Genomic DNA, 18,178 nt, shown 5'->3' with positions numbered 1-18,178 from the left:
CGGATGTCGTTGAGAACAAAGGCTTGCAGGGAGGGGCTCACCTCCAAGGCAGGGACGGCTGGACACGACCCCGGGGCCAGTGCAGGCCCCGGAGCTGCCCGGTCCGGCCCAGTCCTGACAGGCCGGGCTCAGGACGAGCGCGAGCACAGGGAGGCTGGGGCAAGAGCAGGCCTTGCGGGGCCTCTAACGGGGCAGGGTGGCCGCTCAGAGGAGCTGTGGTCACTCGCCCCGCAGCCAGGGCAGGAGCAGTTGTCACGGCTGGACCCACATGTGGACAGGGCAGCCTTGAGCCCCTGGTGGGTCACACCCACTCACCCCAGGCCGCGCTCCTGCATCAGTCTAAGCCAGAAGGTATCAGGTGGAGCCGGCCAGGACCCCAGCTGCCCAGCGCCAAGGGTGGGTGGGGGCCCTCGAGGTAATCATCCAACCTCCGGCTGCAACCAAGGCCAGCGGGCTGCGCGCTAGCACCCAGCAGCCCACACTGGAGATCCAGCCACGTGCCCGCTGCCCGAGCTGCGTGGGAGCACAGCACTCTGTAGTCGGAGGTGGCCTGTGAGGTCTGCAGGGATGGGCTCTGGACAACCTCAGCCCAAACCTCTCCTCCCTCCAGCAGCGTCTATGCGTCTCTTGGTCCTGCCAGAAGTCACCTTATGACGGAGGGGGTCAAAGCCAAAGCCCTCCATGGCCCAGGCCGTGGGTCTGGCCACACCAGTGGGCACCACACCTGCCATGTGTCTAGAGTCAGAACGCTGGAGTCGGGGCTGCAGACAGAAACAGTGTCCCCTCGGGCCCTGGTCCTCAGCGGCGCAGTGGATGAACACCCTGATGGCGCTGGGCTGAGTGACGGTATTTTCACAACTCCGTGATGTGACAGCTGTTGTCCCATGTTACGGACCGTGCAAACGCCACTCAGGGAGCTTAACCATCGCACCCAGTGATCAACAGCAGGCCTGGGTCCAGTTTGAACTTGCCCATGTCCAGGGAGGTCATGGGGCAGATAGAAGCAGGGGTCAAAATCCTGTACAGCTTGCTGACCACACACATCCCTTGCTCTCTGGGCCTCCGTCTCCCCAGACTGTAGAAGCAGAATACCAAACAGCGTCATACCTCACAGGATACTTCGGGAATTCGTTTCCACACTCTAATCTTACCCGGCCCCGTCTGTAGCAAACCTGTCCTCCCCAGCTATCAGCGTCCCGAAACCTGGGACTCTGTCTTCACCCCCATACCTCATTCACCAGCACATTCTACCCGCTTTCCCCTCAAAATACAGCCTCAAAATTCAACTTCTCTCACCAACTGGCACCACCTGGTTCCCTCCTAGGTCCCTGCCCTTAGCCACAGGGATAAGTCAGGTCACACCCCTCCCCTGCTCCAAACTCCCTCCGTGGCTCCCATGTCCGTGCAAAGCGGCATGGCCCACAAAGCCCTACACAGCCGTCCGCAGCTGTCCCAGGCCCCGCCCGCATCTCGCTCCTCTGCAGTCTCACAGGCCCCCTCCCCCTTTCTCCAACCCACGAGGCACAGGCCCACCTAGACCTTCACCCTGGCCCTTCCAGACATGGACACAGCTCCCTCCCTCACCTTTCCCGTTCCCTGGACCAAAAGGACAAGCCCGTCCCACCCCACCCCTTCTCCCTGGCTCCTTGTCCCTACAGCACCCCAAGGGCCATCTCTCCAGACTGTAAGCCTCATAGCCGGCTCTGTTTCGTTCTCTGTCTTTTGCTCCTGGTTTGCAGCGTCGTTGACACTCAGTAGGCGCTCAGCAAGTGTCAGCTTGTATCACATCTAGGCACGGGCCTTCCTCACTAGGCGCTGGGGAGGAAGGGGTGCTGGGAAGGTAGAGTGGGACCTGCACCATCTGGGTATTGAGGTGAGAGCCCCCCCTTCTGAAAGGTTGCGAGGACGCAGTGGATGGTGCCCGTGAGCAGCCTGGCACCGGGAGGTCCAGCACACTGTAGGTACCCGACGGATGCCCCATCCTTGAAAGAAGGCATTCCTGTAACAGTCATCTGTCAAATCCCAGCGCCACCAGCTCCTCTCCAGACTTGAGTCCTAGTTTGGGCATAAGAGCGTCCCCCATAGAGTACAGCAGGCCTGGCACACAGTAGGGGTTTTATTAATTAAAGCTCTGAGCACTGGCTGCTGTTGGTGGTGCTTCCCCCCAGCAGCCCCGCCTGGCTAGCAAGGCTACTGCCCAGCCAGGCCTGGCGTCCCCGCCCCGCCACAGCAGGGGGCAGGATTTCCCGCTGGTCTGGGCAGGTCTCTCCTCTGCAGTTTGAAAAGAAACCATCCAGGCTTAACCCTCAGGAACCACTCCTCCAGCCTTTATTCTGTGCCCAACCAGAGCGGCCAGAGGTGGTCCAGGGCAGGGGCCGAAGCCTCAGACACAGGGGCCTCAGCCAGTCCCCTCCCTGCCCTCCTCTCAGCGTTCTTATTTGAGAAACGGGTTCCCCTAACTTCAGGGTTTAACAAAGAATATTTGATGAGGAGCCAGTGGTTGAATGGGGGTAAAACAGAGCCATTCTCCCCATCCCCAAGGCCAGCGCTGCTGGCAGGAAGCCGCCACCCAAGGCCGGACGGCCTCATTTATCGGACCTAAGGAGGTCCACTCCCGCCAGCCGGAGGTGACTCCGCAGCCCCGGTCCCCTATCTCTTCCTGAGTTCCTCTCTGGAACAAGCCATGCGGCTCACCAGGGGAGGCCACCATCTGCCGAGGGGGTGCCACTAAAAACGCCCAAACCCCTTCCCAGGAGACCAAGGAGGGGGAATGGACCCGGTCTGAGGATGGGACCTCCGGCCCGGCACAGTCGCCGGGGAACCCGGTCCCGCCTCTGCTCAGGGCTGGGCCGGGTCCCGGGCCCGCCCCGCGTCTGGAGGCTCCAGCCCCGTCCCAGCCCAAGAACAGCGCGGCCCCTTTAAGAGCGCGCGGCCCCGCCCACCTCCTCCGGGCCGGATCCGAATTCCAGGGAGGCGGGGCTGAGACGGCAGGCGCGGAGGACGCGGCGGTGGGACCGGGATCGGCTGCGGCTCGGGCGGCGCCTCCCTTCGGCGGCCTGCCCGGCTCCGGCCCAGCCGGGGCGATGCTCCCCGAGGCCGCGGGATGAGCCAGGTGAGTGCAGGGACCCCCCCCCCCCCCGCCCCACCCCCCAGCACCCTCTGCCCGGCACACAGAGAAGCAGACCCAGTGGCGGCAGCCGCGGGCCTCTGCTTCCCGGGGCTGTGTGACCTTGGGCAGCCCCGCACCCTCTCTGGGCAGAAGCCCAGAGGACGGCCAGGGCTGGCGACAGCCATTCCGAGTCCCGGCTCACAGGCACCAGTCGGGCTAGGGAGGCTCCCTGGAGGAGGGGCCTGGCCCCGGCCGGCCGCCGGAGCCGCCACACGGGGCTGGAGGGCCGAGCTCCGCTACCCACTGCTGTGCGACCTTGAGCGAGCTCTGCGCCTCAGTTTCCTCATCTGTAAAATGGAGATATCACTGCGCGCTTAGCCCTGGCCACCGTCACTGCAATTGCTTTACTGCTGCTGCCGTCCTGTCGGTGTTATAATGACACAGTCTTTAGGGTAAACGGGTTGAGGGAGGACCTGGGATCTTTCCGGAGTAAGTGGGATCGCCACCAGGCCTGAGCAGCGGATCTAACCCCTCTCTGAGGTCGGGTCCAGGGTTCCTACTCTTGAGTCCAGGGCTGCAGGTTACTCTCTCTCGGGCATAGCTCTTCGCCTCTCACAGGGGCAGTAAGATGGGGGCCTCCCTGCCTGGGCAGGAAGGAGGACTCAGACAAGTCTTCTCAATCCCTCTTCCCGAAAGAACCAAGCAGCCAACACTTATGGACACTGAGGTCATTTATAAAAATAATCCCATTAGTTCCTCTGAGGAAGGTTCTATTATTGTATCCATTTCACAGACGGGTAAACAGAGGCGAGAAGTTTCTCAAAATGCAGGCATTTGGTCTGAACTGACAAGCAGGTGCAGGTGGTCAGCGGCTTAGCCTGTGCCGCACTTGCTGGGTCCACAACCATCCTGACCCGTGTCCCTGCCCACAGTGACTCGGCTGGCCCGGGCATGGCAGACCCCGTGGCGGGCATCGCCGGCTCCGCGGCCAAGAGTGTGCGGCCGTTCCGCTCGAGCGAGGCCTACGTGGAGGCTATGAAGGAGGACCTGGCCGAGTGGCTCAACGCCTTGTACGGTCTGGGTCTGCCCAGCGGTGGCGATGGCTTCCTGACGGGGCTGGCCACGGGCACCACCCTGTGCCAGCATGCCAACGCTGTCACTGAGGCCGCCCGTGCCATGGCCGCCGCGCGGCCGGCCCGTGGGGTGGCCTTCCAGGCCCACAGCGTGGTGCCCGGCTCCTTCATGGCACGAGACAACGTGGCCACCTTCATCGGCTGGTGCCGCGCGGAGCTGGGTGTGCCCGAAGTGCTCATGTTCGAGACGGAGGACTTGGTGCTCCGCAAGAACGAGAAGAGCGTGGTGCTGTGCCTGCTGGAGGTGGCGCGGCGCGGCGCCCGCCTCGGCCTGCTGGCCCCTCGCCTCGTGCAGTTCGAACAGGAGATTGAGCGGGAGCTGCGCGCCACGCCCCCGGCCTCCAACACCCCCAGTGCCGGGGAAGACACCACCGAGACCACCGCCACCCCAGGAGCTCCAGCCCGTGGGCCGCGCATGACTCCCAGCGACCTGCGCAACCTCGATGAGCTGGTGAGTCCGCAAGTGCGCGTGCCCAGTGGCCGGGCTTATTCTAGCACAACCCAGGCACCAGCAGGCAGGGTGGTGCGGGCAACCTTCCGCGGCCTGTCCTCGTGGCTGCAGGACAGCCTGCCCCGGGGAAAGCGTGTGTATGTTGAGCACCAAGTGGATACCCGGCCCCAAAGAGTTAGGCAGGCGCAGAGAGGGCTAAGTGCTGGGTGAGGTCACAGGGCCTGGCGAGAAAACTCAGCCTCCACTGCCCCATGGCACGATGATCCCCCTGTTTCCTCTCGGTGCTAACCGTGCCCCAGGTAAGCGCTGAGTGTTCTACGTTCTGGGGATTTGAGCCCCTCCAGTACACCTCCCTGCACTCAACTGCTAGACCGCGGCATTCACGCCATCACTGAGCTCGAGGTTGAATGGGGCCCATGGTCCAGGGCAAGGTGCCTGGCGCACAGTAGGCGCTACCTGAGTGCCCAGGGAAGCTCCCAGGGGCTCTTCGGGTCCCTACTCCTCCCCCGGGACTTATCTGGGAAGCCCAGCACAGAGTAGACATGCTACTGGGAGCTGACATCCTGTCAAAGAGCTGTGGGATGAGCTCTATGCTGAGCATGTAGAAGGTGCTAGACCATGACTCTAGCTCCCTCCTCCTCTTCCCGGGACCTAGGTGTCCCTGACACCCCCACAGCCTGGCCAAGAGTTTCCTTCTTATCAGGAGGTTAGGACGGGATGTGCCCATCCTGGAGGCGGGCAGCCGGACGGCTGTGGGCAGAGGCTGCCACCCCACCCCGGGCCAGGGTCACCGGAGGCTCCACCTGCTCATTTTCTCAGCAGCTCTGCTGTGGGTGAGGAGGCGGGTGGGGCTGCCCACATAGCCAGCCTGGCAGCTCCTGGCCTGGGGAGCATGTGGGCAGACGTGCTGGCCATGTGTGCTGGCCGGACCAGTGACCTCTTTGTGCATGGTGGTGTCTGCGTGTGCCCCACGTATCCGTGGCACTGCTGCCTCCATATGGCATTGGTCCTCTGTACTCAGACCTGCCTCCTCCCCGAACCTGCCTCTCTGTGGGTCTCAACATTCACGTCTCTGAAATGGGTGAGGGGGAGTGAGTGAGGACTCCCCCAAGGGCTCAGGGACTTAAAGGAAGCAGTTCCTCACCTCGTCCTGGTCGGCTCCCTGCCCTCTCGGTAGTCAGAAGGGAAGGAGCTCTGGTGAAAGGTCAAGTACAGAGGTGGCACTCAAGTCCAGGGCGACACAATCGGAGCCTCTGCTCTACAGAAGGATTTACTTCCTTCTGACCCTGGAGCTGCTGACATCAGGCCCAGGGAGGAGGGACCTGACCCCTGACCACCAGCCTTTCCTCTTAGGTGAGGGAGATCTTGGGGCGCTGCACCTGCCCAGACCAGTTTCCCATGATCAAGGTCTCGGAGGGGAAGTACCGCGTGGGAGACTCCAGTCTGCTCATCTTCGTGCGGGTGAGAGAGAGGGGCTCCCGGAGCAGGCAGAGCCTGGGAGGCGGGTGGGACGCGTGGTGACCTGCGCTCGCCGGGCTCCCACAGGTGCTGAGGAGCCACGTGATGGTGCGTGTGGGAGGCGGCTGGGACACGCTGGAGCACTACCTGGACAAGCACGACCCCTGCCGCTGCTCCTCCGCGGGTCAGTGTCCAGGCTCGGGGGCGGGGCGGGAACGTGGGGGCGTGCACCTCTGCGGCCCCGCCCCTCACGCGGCACCCGCCCTCTCTCCCTGCAGCCCACCGCCCGCCCCAGCCCAGGACCCGCACCTTCTCCCCGCAGCGAGTGTCACCCAGCCCCAGCCCCCGAGCTGGTAGCCCAGCCCCAGGGGTCGAGCGCCGGGGCTCCCGCCCAGAGGTGACACCCATTGGCTTACGCAGCTCGAAGGAGGGGCCCGAGACCCCACTCAGGTGAGAGGAGAGAGGACATGGGACCGCGGTCCAGGGGGTGGGGGTGGGGGGCGCCCGCCCTGGCCTGGATGACGCTGCCTCCTGTGACTCACACCCTGGGAAAAGTTCCCGTGGGTGGGGGTGGGCCTGGCTTCCCATCTCCATGGCAACCCAAGCAAACGAACAACACAGCTGGGCGGGCCCTGGGGGCTGGGTGGCCGCCAATCCAACCCAGCTTCCCTCTGGCCTGCCCAGGAAGCTGGAGGCTTGAGGAGCGGGGAGCTTGGGGCCTTGCTTCTTCCGCTGCCTTGGGGTGGGGTGGCGGAGGGTGGCCCTGGCTGCGAGAAGCTGTGGCAGAATTTCTCACTTCTCCCTGGAAGTCCCCAGGACGGACAGAAACCCTTGGCACCCCCGCCACCACCACAGGTGTCTCGCCCGCAGCCATGCGTCTGCCTGTTCCTTCCCCTCCCCACCCTTTCTGTGCACCGGGTCTCTCTGCCTTGCCCCACCTTTCTCTCTTGTTCCCCTGCCCCAGGGCCCGGGACCAGCTGCCCCCCCATCCCCGCTCCCGCCGTTACTCTGGGGACAGCGATTCCTCAGCCTCCTCGGCCCAGAGCGGCCCCCTTGGTGCCCGCAGTGAAGACTCAGGCACTGGCCCCCGGCGGGAGCGTCCCAGCCGGCGGGTGACCACGGGCACCCCGGTCTCCCCGAGACGGCCTCCTGCCCCACGCAGCCAGTCCCGGGACCGGCTGGATCGGGGGCGGCCGCGTGGGGCCCCAGGAGGCAGGGGAGGCCAGCTGTCGGCCCCCAGCCCTGCCCGGCGGGCCCGGAGTCAGAGCCGTGAAGAGCAGACAGTGCTGCTGGTGCGTCGGGACCGAGATGGGCAGCACTCCTGGGTGCCGCGGGGCAGAGGCAGTGGGGGCTCGGGCAGAAGCAGCCCCCACACTCCCCGTGCCCACAGCCCTGCAGCTCCCAGGGTCCCCAGCCCCAGTCCAGAGTTGAGCACAATCCCGGCCAGTGTCTTCCGCACACCCCTGCAGCTTGACCCAAAGCAGGAACAGCAACTGTTTCGGCGCCTGGAAGAGGAGTTCCTAGCCAACGCCCGAGCCCTTGAGGCTGCTGCTGCTGGTGGGACCCCCAGTGGACCAGCCCCTGACCCAATTCGGGCCCCAGACCCTCCAGCTCCTGACTCAGCCTACTGTTCCTCCAGCTCCTCCTCTTCGTCCCTCAGCGTCCTGGGTGGCAAGTGTGGCCAACCCGGGGACTCTGGCAGGATGGCCAATGGGCTGCCCGGGCCCCGAGGCCCAGCCCTGTCCAGCTCTTCCGATGAGGGCAGCCCCTGCCCCGGTGTAGGGGGCCCACCAGATGCACCCGGGAGTCCTCTGGCCGGCCCAGAGCCCCTGAGGACCTGGGCACGAGGCCGGATGGACACACAGCCAGATCGGAAACCCTCACGCATCCCCACACCAAGGGGCCCCCGCCGCCCACCTGGACCCACGGGGTCCAGGACCTGGCATGCCCTGCGCTCAGTCAGCCCGAAGACCGAGCCGGATTCCTGGATGTGACAGACCAGCCCAGCTGCCCCCAGTCCCCTGTCCCTTCTCCTTTGTGGCCTTAACCCCTCTGCATCAGGGAGTGCCCCTGCCTCTTGGGGACCAGACCTCATGGGACCAGACCCCTCGGGACCACATGGCACAATGGGACTTCTGGTGTACATTCCGCTTGGGGGATGAGCATTGCTATTTAATTACTAATGTTATTGAATGCCTTAGAGGAGGCTGGACCAGCCCAGTAAGGACCCTTCCTGAGGTCCCGTGGCCCTGCAGAGCCTGACAGTAAAGTTTTCTTCCAGCTACTTGTGTCTGCGTCTTGGGAGACCCGGCCTTGGGGCCATCACATCCATATGAGAACCCTCATTACAGGTTGGGACTCTGGAGTCAACTGCGAGGGGGCAATGCCTGTCAGCCCTGACCTTTAGGTGTAGGTCTTCTGCATGGGCAGACAGGTTCTTTACCACTAGCGCCACCTGGGAAGCACAAAATTTATTTTTTAGCCACTTTGTGAGGCATGAGAGATGTTAGTTCCCCAACCAGGGATCGAACTCATGCCCCTTCAGTGGAAGCTTGGAGTCTTAACCACTGGACCATCAGGGCATTCCCCAAGATTATCTTGCCATCCCAGAAATGCCAGGTGCACCTTGCTTCCCCTTTATTTCCTCCCGAGAGGTGTGACTTAACAGTTGGTTCAATGAAACTCCAAGAGCAGTCTGAGCGTGTCCAATCAGATTCATAGCCAAGTCCTTTTCATCCAGTCGGATCGTGACCCAATGAGGTCCCAGAAAGGACTAATTTGTCCAATGGGGCCTGCTGGGCCCAATGAGGTTCAAAGAAAACCCTGTCGCCCAGGACACTGGGCGGGAGCGTTCCTCAGCCAATCAGGGAGGAGACTGTCCTGTCCAATCCAAGAGAAGTTGGGCAATCTCGTCCAATCCGAGTCCCCGGTTCTAGTTAACTAGAAGGCCCCTCCCTGCCGTAAGCGGCGTTTTTCCAATTCGATCACATGAGGCTGCAGCGCGCCGGGTGCAGCGCCCCCTGCAGGCGCAGAGCCGGATGTGCAGGGCGTGCGCGCACGAGCGCGCAGCGCAGCAGCTCCCGGAAGAGTCGCAGCACGTGCCAATTGTACTTGGCGGAGCACTCGAGGTATCCGCAGCGCCAGCCCCTGCGCACTAGGGCAGCCAGTGCGCGCCGCGGCCCGAACCGCAGCCGCTGCCGGTCCCGCTTGTTGCCCACCACGAGAATGGGCGCTTCAGGTGCGCCCGCCGGCCTGGAGGCCAAAGGAGGATGAAGGTCGCAGTGCCTGGGACCCCCCCCATGGCCGGAGAATCCTTCCAGTGGTTATATACACACTAAGGAGCATACTTTCCTGCACCCAGAGAACCCCCAGCAAACACCAGACCCACAAAGACCGCTTAGGGCCAGAGGCCAGGCCCGAAAAGGCCTGAGACCTGGCCCAGGACGGCGGAAGAGCCCACCCACTCACCTCTGGGGAAAAAAGGCCCAGCCAGACCCACAAACACTCCCCGCCGTCTGACACGCAACCTGGGCGGCGCACCTTACCTGGTCTCCGCGATGCGCTGCCGCAGCGCCTTCACATAATCAAAGCTGTCCGGGCTGCAGATATCGTAGACAAGCACGAAGGCGTCCGTGTCCTGCAAGCTCCAGTCTTTAGGGTCCGGCCACTCCTGGGGGGCAGGAGGCCAGAGTTTGCCGAAGCCCTCTTCTTGCTCTCTCGCGTCCAGACCTTCTCCAACGAGCCTTGACGCGAAACCCACACAGTTCACGCTCAAGCCTCGGTCCTTCTCCTCCTCGTCTGTGGCCCTCTCCCGCAAGCTCCCTGGGCCTTACTGTCCTTATGGCCGCTGGGGTATACCTTTTAAAACCGTGCCTGAAGCCAGTCAGCGTCCAGCCCTTCTTCTCTCTGGGTCTCCTCTCCCCTGAGGCCTGTCTCGTTCCTCGCCCCTTCCTCTGTTTCCCATGGTTTCCTTCTTTCGGGCCAGGCCCCGCCCCTCCCCGGGCGCCCTCAGGAGCAGTTCCTGCCTCCGAGCCTGGGCCCGTGTTCCTGAGCCTGCGGAGACCACCGATTAACGGCAGCTGTACACACTTAGGCTTTCGGCCGAAGCACACGCTGCTCTTTCCACCTGGAAATGCTTCCGCCGCTTCTTCTAATCAAAATTTCACTCATCCGTCCCGGTTCAGCCCAAATGCCACCCTCACCAGGAAGCCCTGCTTAATCCTGCCTGCACTTTCCTCTTCACTTCTTGAACGCATCAACTCCCAAGCATTCAAAGTCTGCCCTGGACTTTGCAAAATTATTAAACAAGTCTTGGCTGCAGGTCATAGGAATGTGGGAGCAGAGAATGATGCCCTCAGAACGGACACCCCGGTGTCTGGCTTCAACCTCTCCCACTGCGGCTCTGCTCGTGGCTCCAGACACGGAACACTCACTCTCAGGGAGGCAGGACCATGCTCCCCCATGCACTAATCCCCACCCACCAGCGGAGGCAGAGAAATAGCAATTTAAGCAAGCGAGAAAAAGCCACTCTGCAAAATCGCCGGGTTTTGGCCCTGAGCTGGGGCAACTGTATACCGGCAGAAGAGGTGAAAACCACCAATGCCAGGACACACATTGATCCTTCAGTCCACGGACAGTCGGGTATTCCCGGGCCGTCCACGCGGACACGCACGTGTGCACCGAGCATCCGCCCACATGCTGTCACAGGCCCCTGCCCACCCCTCAGTCCACTACCTCTTGCCCCCCGGGGCTCTGACCGGGGCCAGCACCGTCGCCGTCGCGGATGCTCAGGTCGTAGACGGCGCCGTCGAGCAGCACCGCGGGCCGGTAGAGGCGCGGCCCGTCCGTGGGCCTGTGGCGCTCGGGGTAGTCACCGAACAGGAACTGGCGGATGATGGCCGTCTTGCCCACGCCCGGAGCGCCCAGCACCGCCACCCGCAGGCTGCCTCCCATGGCCCGCGCGTGCTGCTGCGCCCCGCTCTGGGAAGCCTCATGGGCCGGAGCCGCTCTGTGCGCCCGGCGCGCCCTGCCCCGTGCGCCCCAGCCCCGCCGCGCTCCTCATCGCCCCTTGGAGCACCGGGGGCCCAGGGAGGCCAGGCTGGAGGTCGGAGCTGGTGGTACAGGAGAGACAGACAGCCGAGCAGGCGGACGGCGGACGCACGAGCAGCTCCGGTGAGTGCCAAGCTCAGGAGAGAACTGACCGAGCGCGCCGCGCGCAGACACGGCCTCGGCCCCGCAGCGCCACTGGAGGCGCCGGCGACAGCACGGGGCACCGAGGTCGGACCTCCTCGCCTCGCGGGTCCCGCGGCGGAGCAGGATGCAGGGGGCGGCGCTGCCTCTCGACGCCTCAGTCCCTCCGTCCTTCTCTCGCTCCGGCGCCCGGAGTCGCCGCCCCAGCCGGCCGCGCGAGCGAGCAGCGAGCAGCGAGTGGAGCCTCCCGGAGGCGGCGATGAGGTAACCGCCTGCCCGCCCCTCCCGCTCCCCCCTACCCGCCCGGGACGCCCCTCCCGGGAAGGGTCGCGGGAAGGTGACTGGGATTCGGGGAGCCCAGGGAGGGACCCAGCCCCCCTTGCGTTCCGCGCTGTCATCCGCTCCAAAATAGAACTCCCTTCCCGCCCACGTCCGCGCCCGCTCCTCCAAACATCGCTCCCCCAAGCTGGCTCCTCGCAAACCCGCCCGCTGGATCGGATCCGGCCCGGCTGTGTGACCTTCCTTGGGCGAGTCGCTGTACTGCGCTGGCTCTGCTCCGCATCCACCAAAGGCACACACCGTTTCTTGAGCTCCTACTACGTGCCAGGCCCCACACTAAGCTATTACCTACACGATCCTTGAAGCCTCAACCTGGTGTCTCTGAGAGAAGAAAACAGGCCAGAGAGGGGGCTGCTGTCCAGGGTTGCAGGTCAGCAGGTGGTCCCTGAACCTTCCCCTTGTGGTCTCCTGTGAGGAGCTCTCCCCTGTCCCTCCTGCACACGGGGGCCAACACTAAATAAGGGCATCAGGGAGGGGGTGTGGGACAGAGGGTGCTGAACCCAGTGTGCCCCAGATCCCTGTCCCAACAAGGCTGAAAGAGGCAGAAATTGGTCCACACCACTTCCCTCACTGCTAAGGCCAAGTTTTCTGCTTAAGTCTCCACCTGTAGCTTTCTCTCACATCCCACAACCTCCATGTTAAGTTCCCAGAGCCCAAATCCCCACTCCTGGAGCCAGCAGGACGCTCCTTCCTTCCCCATCAGGGCTTGAGAAGTCTGGGTTTACCAGCCCTGTCCTCTGCTTGCCCACCCTGCCCCTGCAGTGGTGGTGGGGGTGGGTCTCCCACATCTCTGACCAGCCCTGATGCCTGGGTACTGCGGGACACGCACAGACATCACCGTTTCTGCGCTGGCCAAGCACTTCGCTTGTCTGTCTCTGCAACAAACAGCCTCAATCTTAACTGCTTCCCAAGATGCTGAGACAGATTTTTTTTTAAAAGAAAAAGAGCACAACTTGCTCACCTCAGCCTAGGGGACGCGGGGAAGGGACGAGCAGCTGGGTCTTGAAGCGGGGAAGGGGGTTCACCCTGGGGAGCAGGCGATGGCACCTGGGTCAGGGGCCTGGGTCGGCTTTCACTCTTCTCGGCCACTAAGGGAGCTCGGAGCCAGGGCTGTGGCTACATCTGGCTGGCGTGCCAGCTCTTCAGGCCCAGTGAGCGGCTTTATCTTGCTTTCCAGCTGTGGGCTTTTTCCCTTCACCTGACTCTCCCTCTGGCGCTTTTCAGGTCTCTGGGTTTTGTGAGCTGCCTCAGTTCCTTGGAGTAAATAAACTAGGCCCCGTCTGCCCTGCCGACCGCCAGCAGGGTGTGGGGCTGACCTGAGGATAGTCTCTCTCAGGGCACTCGCTGGGACCACACCTGCCTCGAGCACCCTCTCGCCTACACGTGGGAGCCGGCTCTGATGGCCTTGCTTGGAAACCGTCTTCCCTTCACTTCCCACAGGGCGCCCTCTTCCGGGGCACTCTGAACAGCATATGGAAAAGTCCCCACAAAGTCATGCAGACTCCACAGGGGCGACACATTCCCACTTATCAAGGAGCTGTGGGCACTTCCCTGGCCATCCAGTGGTTGGAACTCCACGCTTCCACTTCAGGGGGGCCTAGGTTCGATCCCTGGATGGGGAACTAAGATCCCACAGGCTGTGCAGTGTGGCCTAAATAAATAAATAAATAAAAGAGGACCTGTGATGTGCCCAGCCCTGTGCTGTGTGCTCACTGAGGCCCACAGGGATGAAAGGATTTGCTCAGAAGGATCCAGCAGGAAAGAGGCAGAACAGGGACTGGAACCCAGGACCTTGGGCCACTGAAGCCGACCTTCTGAGAAGCCCATCTTCATCAGGGCCTAGAAGCACCTCAGGAGGAGGTGAGTCGGTGCCTGTGGCCCTGTGGGAGCGAAGCTAAGACAAGAGCAGGCAGCCCAGGGCCAGGTTCCCCAAAGACTAGTAAGCCAGAGAGCTTGGGCTGCGTGTCAGCCGCTGCCTGACCTTGGCCCCAGGCTTCTCCCCATTCTGCCTGATTCCAGCCCCTCCCTGGGGTTGAGCGCCATGGACCGTGTCCAGCTCCAGGGGTGTCTGCTGTGGACTCCTCTGGCCCAGCCATCGGGTCAGTGCACTGCCCATTAATCACGGTCTGTCCTGCCCACCGTCTGTCACTTGTTCCAGCTTAACTCACCTTCCCAAGTCCTGAGTTGGGGAAGCTCTCATCACTCCATGCCTCATGCACGCTGGGTCCTTGGTGGCCACTGTAAGACCTCGCGCATTGATTCCGTCAACCGCCTGAAGGCCGTGGGGTTCTACAACCACCAGGACTCAAGGAGGCAGCACAGGGCTTCAATAATGGTCTTCAACTCATACCGTTGTGGGATGAAATGAGATGATACAAAGAGGAAAACAAGACAATCTAGGAAGGCTAGCGGGAGGACTAAGTTTGTACATATAAAGTGATCTCAGTTTCTATGCAAATAACCACTGGTTATGTAGAAGGAAACGGAAACCCACTCAGTGTTCTTGCCTAGAGAATCCCATGGACAGAGACGGGCAGGCTCCAGTCCATAGGGTCGCAAACGGTGAAGTGACTTAGCATGCACCCACGCAGCCACTGGTTAACAAAGGCAGGTGTGTGTGTGCGCACAGCTAAGTGTGTAGACAGGTGTTTCCTAGCTCTGTCTGCTCTAAGGGCGACCCTATGAGCAACAAGCTCACCCAGCACCCAGATCTTGGTTTCTGATTCTGTTGTCCAGGTTCCCTGGAGAAGGCTGGTGCTAGGGTTGGAGCAGGACAAGTAAAAGATGAGGTGGAACATCTCATAATATCAGAAAGGAAGGAAGTGCTCAAAAGAGACCAAAGGATGGAATTCCCTGGCAGTCTAGTGGTTAGGACTCTGAGCTTCCACTGCAGGGGACATGGGTTTGATCCCTGGTCAGGGAACTAAGATCCCACAAGCTAAAAAAAAAAAAGAAACCGAGGGACGGGGGTGTTAAAGGGACACAGAGCTTACTTGAAAGAGCTCCCAATGGCCACAGCTTAAAAAATTTAAGCGATAAAATAAATAATGCACTTTTGGATTAAACCCAAATTATGAAATAAATATCCATGAATCCAAACTGGTATAAATGATTGAGTGAATACATAAATCCAGGAGAAGAAACACATTTTCCTACAGAAGAATTCCAAGTATTTTCTGTAGCTGTCCCCTGCCCCCATGCAGTGTAGGCTGCGCTTCGTGACTTGCTTCCCAACAGAGTGTGGAAAGGGGAGGAAGCAGCTTCGTGGAGGAGACGGCTGTAAACACTGCCTCAGCCAAGTGACGCAGCGTGGCGCGCGGCGCTAAGCCGTGGCGAGGGCGCACACCCCTGACGTGACGTGACCAGAAGGGCACCTCCCTGCTCTCTGTCCGGAAAACCTAGAACCCCAGGCTAACCGTGGGGAAAACGCCAGACAAACCCAAGTTGAGGGACAGTCGACGAAATATGTGACCAGCACTCCTCGGGACGGTTAAAGTCATGACACAGAAAAAGTCTGAGGAGCTCTCGCAGACCCAGGGAGACTGAGGAAACGCGACAACCACATGGAATGTGGGGTCCAGGGACACAGCAAGGACGTGAGTAGGAAAACTAGAGAAACCCAAATGAGGTCTGGGTTCAGTTTTTAAAGTACATGTTACATAATTTGTAATTTACACTATAAATATTCCTATTCTTTTGTTCTATATATTAACAAATATATATTTACATCATAAACATGCATATGGAAAAGATCCCATTCACAAAAGGAACCAAAAAATAGAAAATACTCATGAATCTATGCGAGGGCAATGTACATGCAAGAACTTTTTTTTTTTTTTTTTGGGCATGCTGTGCGGTTTGCAGGATCTTAGTTCCCCAGCCAGGGATCAGACCTGGGCTCTGCCAGTGAAAGTGCTGAGTCCCAACCACTGGGCCCGCAGGGAGCTCCCCATGCAAGAAGACTTAAATGAAGGAAACTTAAAATGTTACAGAGACATAAAGTATGAACAAATGGAAAGGCGTCTACTCCTACATTTGGATATAAAGACTAATATTACTGACATCATTATAAAGGTGTCAGTTCTCCATAAGTTAATATAAACATTTGATATGATCCAAATAAAAATAATACATCATTCAAAAAAGATTCGTTCTAAAGATCAAATGGGCCCCAAAGGGTGAATAAGAGGGTGCTATAAATTATAAAAATATAAAGGAACAGTATGTTAGGTTAGGTGGTTTTAAAAACACATTGTGGTCAGGTTAGGGCTTTCATTGCCATGACCTGGGTTCAATCCCTGGTCAGGGAAGATCCCGCAAGCCGTACAGTATGGCCCAAAAAACCCCAAAACAAACACAGACACCCACAATGGCCAACATATAGACAAATTCTCTGGTACAGAACAGGGCCCAGAAAAGCACTCATATACATGTGGAAATTTCGTGTATGACAGAAATGACATTTCAGATCTGTGTGGAAAAGACGAATTATTCAGGAAATGGTGTGGAAAAAACTAGGTAACCATCTGGGAAAAGAGAAAGTTGGATCCCTACCTCATTCCTCACATAAAGCCCAGAAGGAACAGGCTCAGAATGCAAAAACGAAGACGAGACAGGGACCGGGAACAAGGACGCAAGGAGGATGACGCCCCCAACGCAATTCCAGCATGGAGAAGTCAAGACAGCAGCAAAACCAGAAACAGGACGGGAGGAACAATGGCGGACCAGGAAGAAAAGCACCAAAAACCGGATCAAAAAGGGCAAAGGAATAGGAAACAGCTCATAGAAAAGGACACACAAAGGCTCAAAAACACAGGGATGGAGGCCTGTTTAAAAGACAGTGAGACGCCATTTCTCACCCGACGCCTGAACACGCTGCAGGACGCCACGCGTGTGAGGGTGTGGGGGACGGGCAGCTCCTTCCTGGTTGGTGGGGGTGTGAACTAGAGAGCTTTTAGCAACAGCTAACAAGATGATGAACACACCTACCTTCAACCCAGCAATTTCTGTCTGAGGAATTTACCGACATGAAAGTGAATGTTCTTTGCAGTTATCACTTGCGCTAACACCACCAAAGACACAACTCAGACGACTTCACAGCAAGGCCTGGTTCCTCACGGCGCCGCCGTTCAATGCAAAACCACACAGCTGCTATAAAAGGCATGAGGCTGCTCTCTACAATGGAACTAATAATGGAGAAGTCTGCAAGGCACGAGTATGGTGCAGGTCATATTATACGCCACTGAGTCTCTCTGGAGGGTAACACTAGTCCTTTCAGGGAGGGGTATGAGGAGGACTATATCTGATATATATACTGAATCTCTTGTATCTGTCTGCCTTTTGGATTTTGAACCATGTGAATACATTACCTTTTCAAAACTAGAACTAAAATTTAAGATGTGAAATGTTTATACCCTCTGGTCCAGCCATTCTGGGGCTGGATCCAACAGCTGCACTTGGGTGTAGGGCCAAGGATGTCTGTAGGAAGATACTCACTGCACCTTTGCTTGGCGCGGAGATGGAAACAGCCAGAGAACAGCCCCTCTGCATAAGGAATTCCAAGGTGGCTGTGCTCGTACTGATGGGTGAACAGAGCCCAGTGCTGGTAGCTCCAGGGTGTGCTGCTATTTACTTAGTACCTCCCAGGATTTGCTTTATAAAGGCACAGAATCATTCCTGGAAGACCAAAATGTAGCAATGAACTTTGCCTCTAGGGAGGAAAATAAGAACAGAGGAAGTGTGGAAGGGAGAACTTCATCCTCTGTGTGGCTGAACTTACCTTGGTCCAGAATCATACTCTATGAAACAAAACACTTGTGAAGATTAAAAAAAAAAAAAGTACAACGAGGTCACGTCGCAGGCCTGCGCAGGGTGTCGGGTCAGAGAACCCGGCAGCCCCCGGGGTGCTTGCTAGACCCTCCTGAGTAACTGATTGCTGTGTTGAATTCCCCAGCTGGTCACGAAGGCTCAGTGCCCTGGAGAGTCTTCTGCGAGATGCCATACTGCCCCCTCCCTCAGCCCCGAGGAACATCGAGACCTGAGAATATGGAGGCCTGAGCACATGCAGACCAGGGGTGCATGTGAGGGGTGTCACCGGGGTGAGGGAGGGACAGGGAAGTGGAAGGGGGGCCGAGATCACGCTGAGTTTCCTCCCATAACCGCCCGAGGCCCGAGCACACGAGCCTCAGGTGTCCCATGAGGGTCCACGGGCCTCTGTCTGGCCAGGCCAGCCAGAAGGTTTCAGCAGCACTTCCCCTCACCTCGGGCTGGGTCCTGGGCCTCATCTTCGCCCACCCTGGGGACAGGGGTGTGCTCCCAAGCCTGGTGGGAGCTGGGCCTCAGCAGGTCCGGGATAGTGGGTGACAGGGCAGGCCAGGGTGCGTCCATGGCCACAGTTGTGGGCGCCTTCTGAGCTGGGGACTTTTGGGTAGGGTGAGAACTGGGGTTGTCCAGTCAAGGGTCTTGACTGGCTCTAGACTCTGGGGTCCCTGGGCATGG

At 59.7% G+C, this 18,178-nt stretch overlaps 2 protein-coding genes across 3 annotated transcripts; one reads left to right on the top strand and one right to left on the bottom strand.

Moving 5' to 3' along the window:
• The first annotated feature begins 2,965 nt into the window (after window positions 1–2,965).
• On the top strand, window positions 2,966–8,435 carry GAS2L1 (growth arrest specific 2 like 1). Of its 2 annotated transcripts, XM_027566391.1 has the most exons (6): window positions 2,966–3,112; window positions 4,042–4,693; window positions 6,047–6,154; window positions 6,239–6,335; window positions 6,430–6,601; window positions 7,116–8,435. In XM_027566391.1, the coding sequence occupies exons 2-6, from the start codon at window positions 4,061–4,063 to the stop codon at window positions 8,143–8,145; spliced, it is 2,040 nt and encodes a 679-aa protein (XP_027422192.1). In that variant the 5' UTR covers window positions 2,966–3,112; window positions 4,042–4,060; the 3' UTR covers window positions 8,146–8,435. The 2 variants fall into 2 exon arrangements, with proteins under 2 accessions (XP_027422192.1, XP_027422194.1); XM_027566393.1 differs by having other exon boundaries at window positions 2,977–4,693.
• A 172-nt stretch (window positions 8,436–8,607) lies between these two features.
• Window positions 8,608–11,592, bottom strand: RASL10A (RAS like family 10 member A). The gene is made up of 3 exons (XM_027566415.1): window positions 10,886–11,592; window positions 9,697–9,821; window positions 8,608–9,403 (listed from the first exon to the last, which is right to left on the bottom strand). Exons 1-3 carry the CDS (start codon window positions 11,102–11,104, stop codon window positions 9,136–9,138), a joined length of 612 nt encoding a protein of 203 aa, XP_027422216.1. The 5' UTR covers window positions 11,105–11,592; the 3' UTR covers window positions 8,608–9,135.
• Window positions 11,593–18,178: the final 6,586 nt, after the last annotated feature.

The sequence above is a fragment of the Bos indicus x Bos taurus genome, chromosome 17 (assembly GCF_003369695.1).
Source record: "Bos indicus x Bos taurus breed Angus x Brahman F1 hybrid chromosome 17, Bos_hybrid_MaternalHap_v2.0, whole genome shotgun sequence".
NCBI classification, from domain to species: Eukaryota; Metazoa; Chordata; class Mammalia; order Artiodactyla; family Bovidae; genus Bos; species Bos indicus x Bos taurus.
The sequence above is the reverse complement of the archived record's forward strand: the minus strand, read 5'-3'. Positions and strand labels throughout refer to the sequence as shown.

Excerpts from the sequence above, each read along its gene's own strand:
- GAS2L1 (XM_027566391.1), top strand. The coding sequence starts at position 4,061 with ATGGCAGACCCCGTGGCGGGCATCGCCGGCTCCGCGGCCAAGAGTGTG. Across the intron at positions 6,336-6,429 it reads CTGCCGCTGCTCCTCCGCGG|CCCACCGCCCGCCCCAGCCC; the intron begins GTCAGTGTCCAG and ends CTCTCCCTGCAG. Across the intron at positions 6,602-7,115 it reads GGGCCCGAGACCCCACTCAG|GGCCCGGGACCAGCTGCCCC; the intron begins GTGAGAGGAGAG and ends CCCCTGCCCCAG.
- RASL10A (XM_027566415.1), bottom strand. The coding sequence starts at position 11,104 with ATGGGAGGCAGCCTGCGGGTGGCGGTGCTGGGCGCTCCGGGCGTGGGC. Across the intron at positions 9,822-10,885 it reads AGAGCCCCGGGGGGCAAGAG|GAGTGGCCGGACCCTAAAGA; the intron begins GTAGTGGACTGA and ends CCTGCCCCCCAG. Across the intron at positions 9,404-9,696 it reads CAGCGCATCGCGGAGACCAG|GCCGGCGGGCGCACCTGAAG; the intron begins GTAAGGTGCGCC and ends TTTGGCCTCCAG.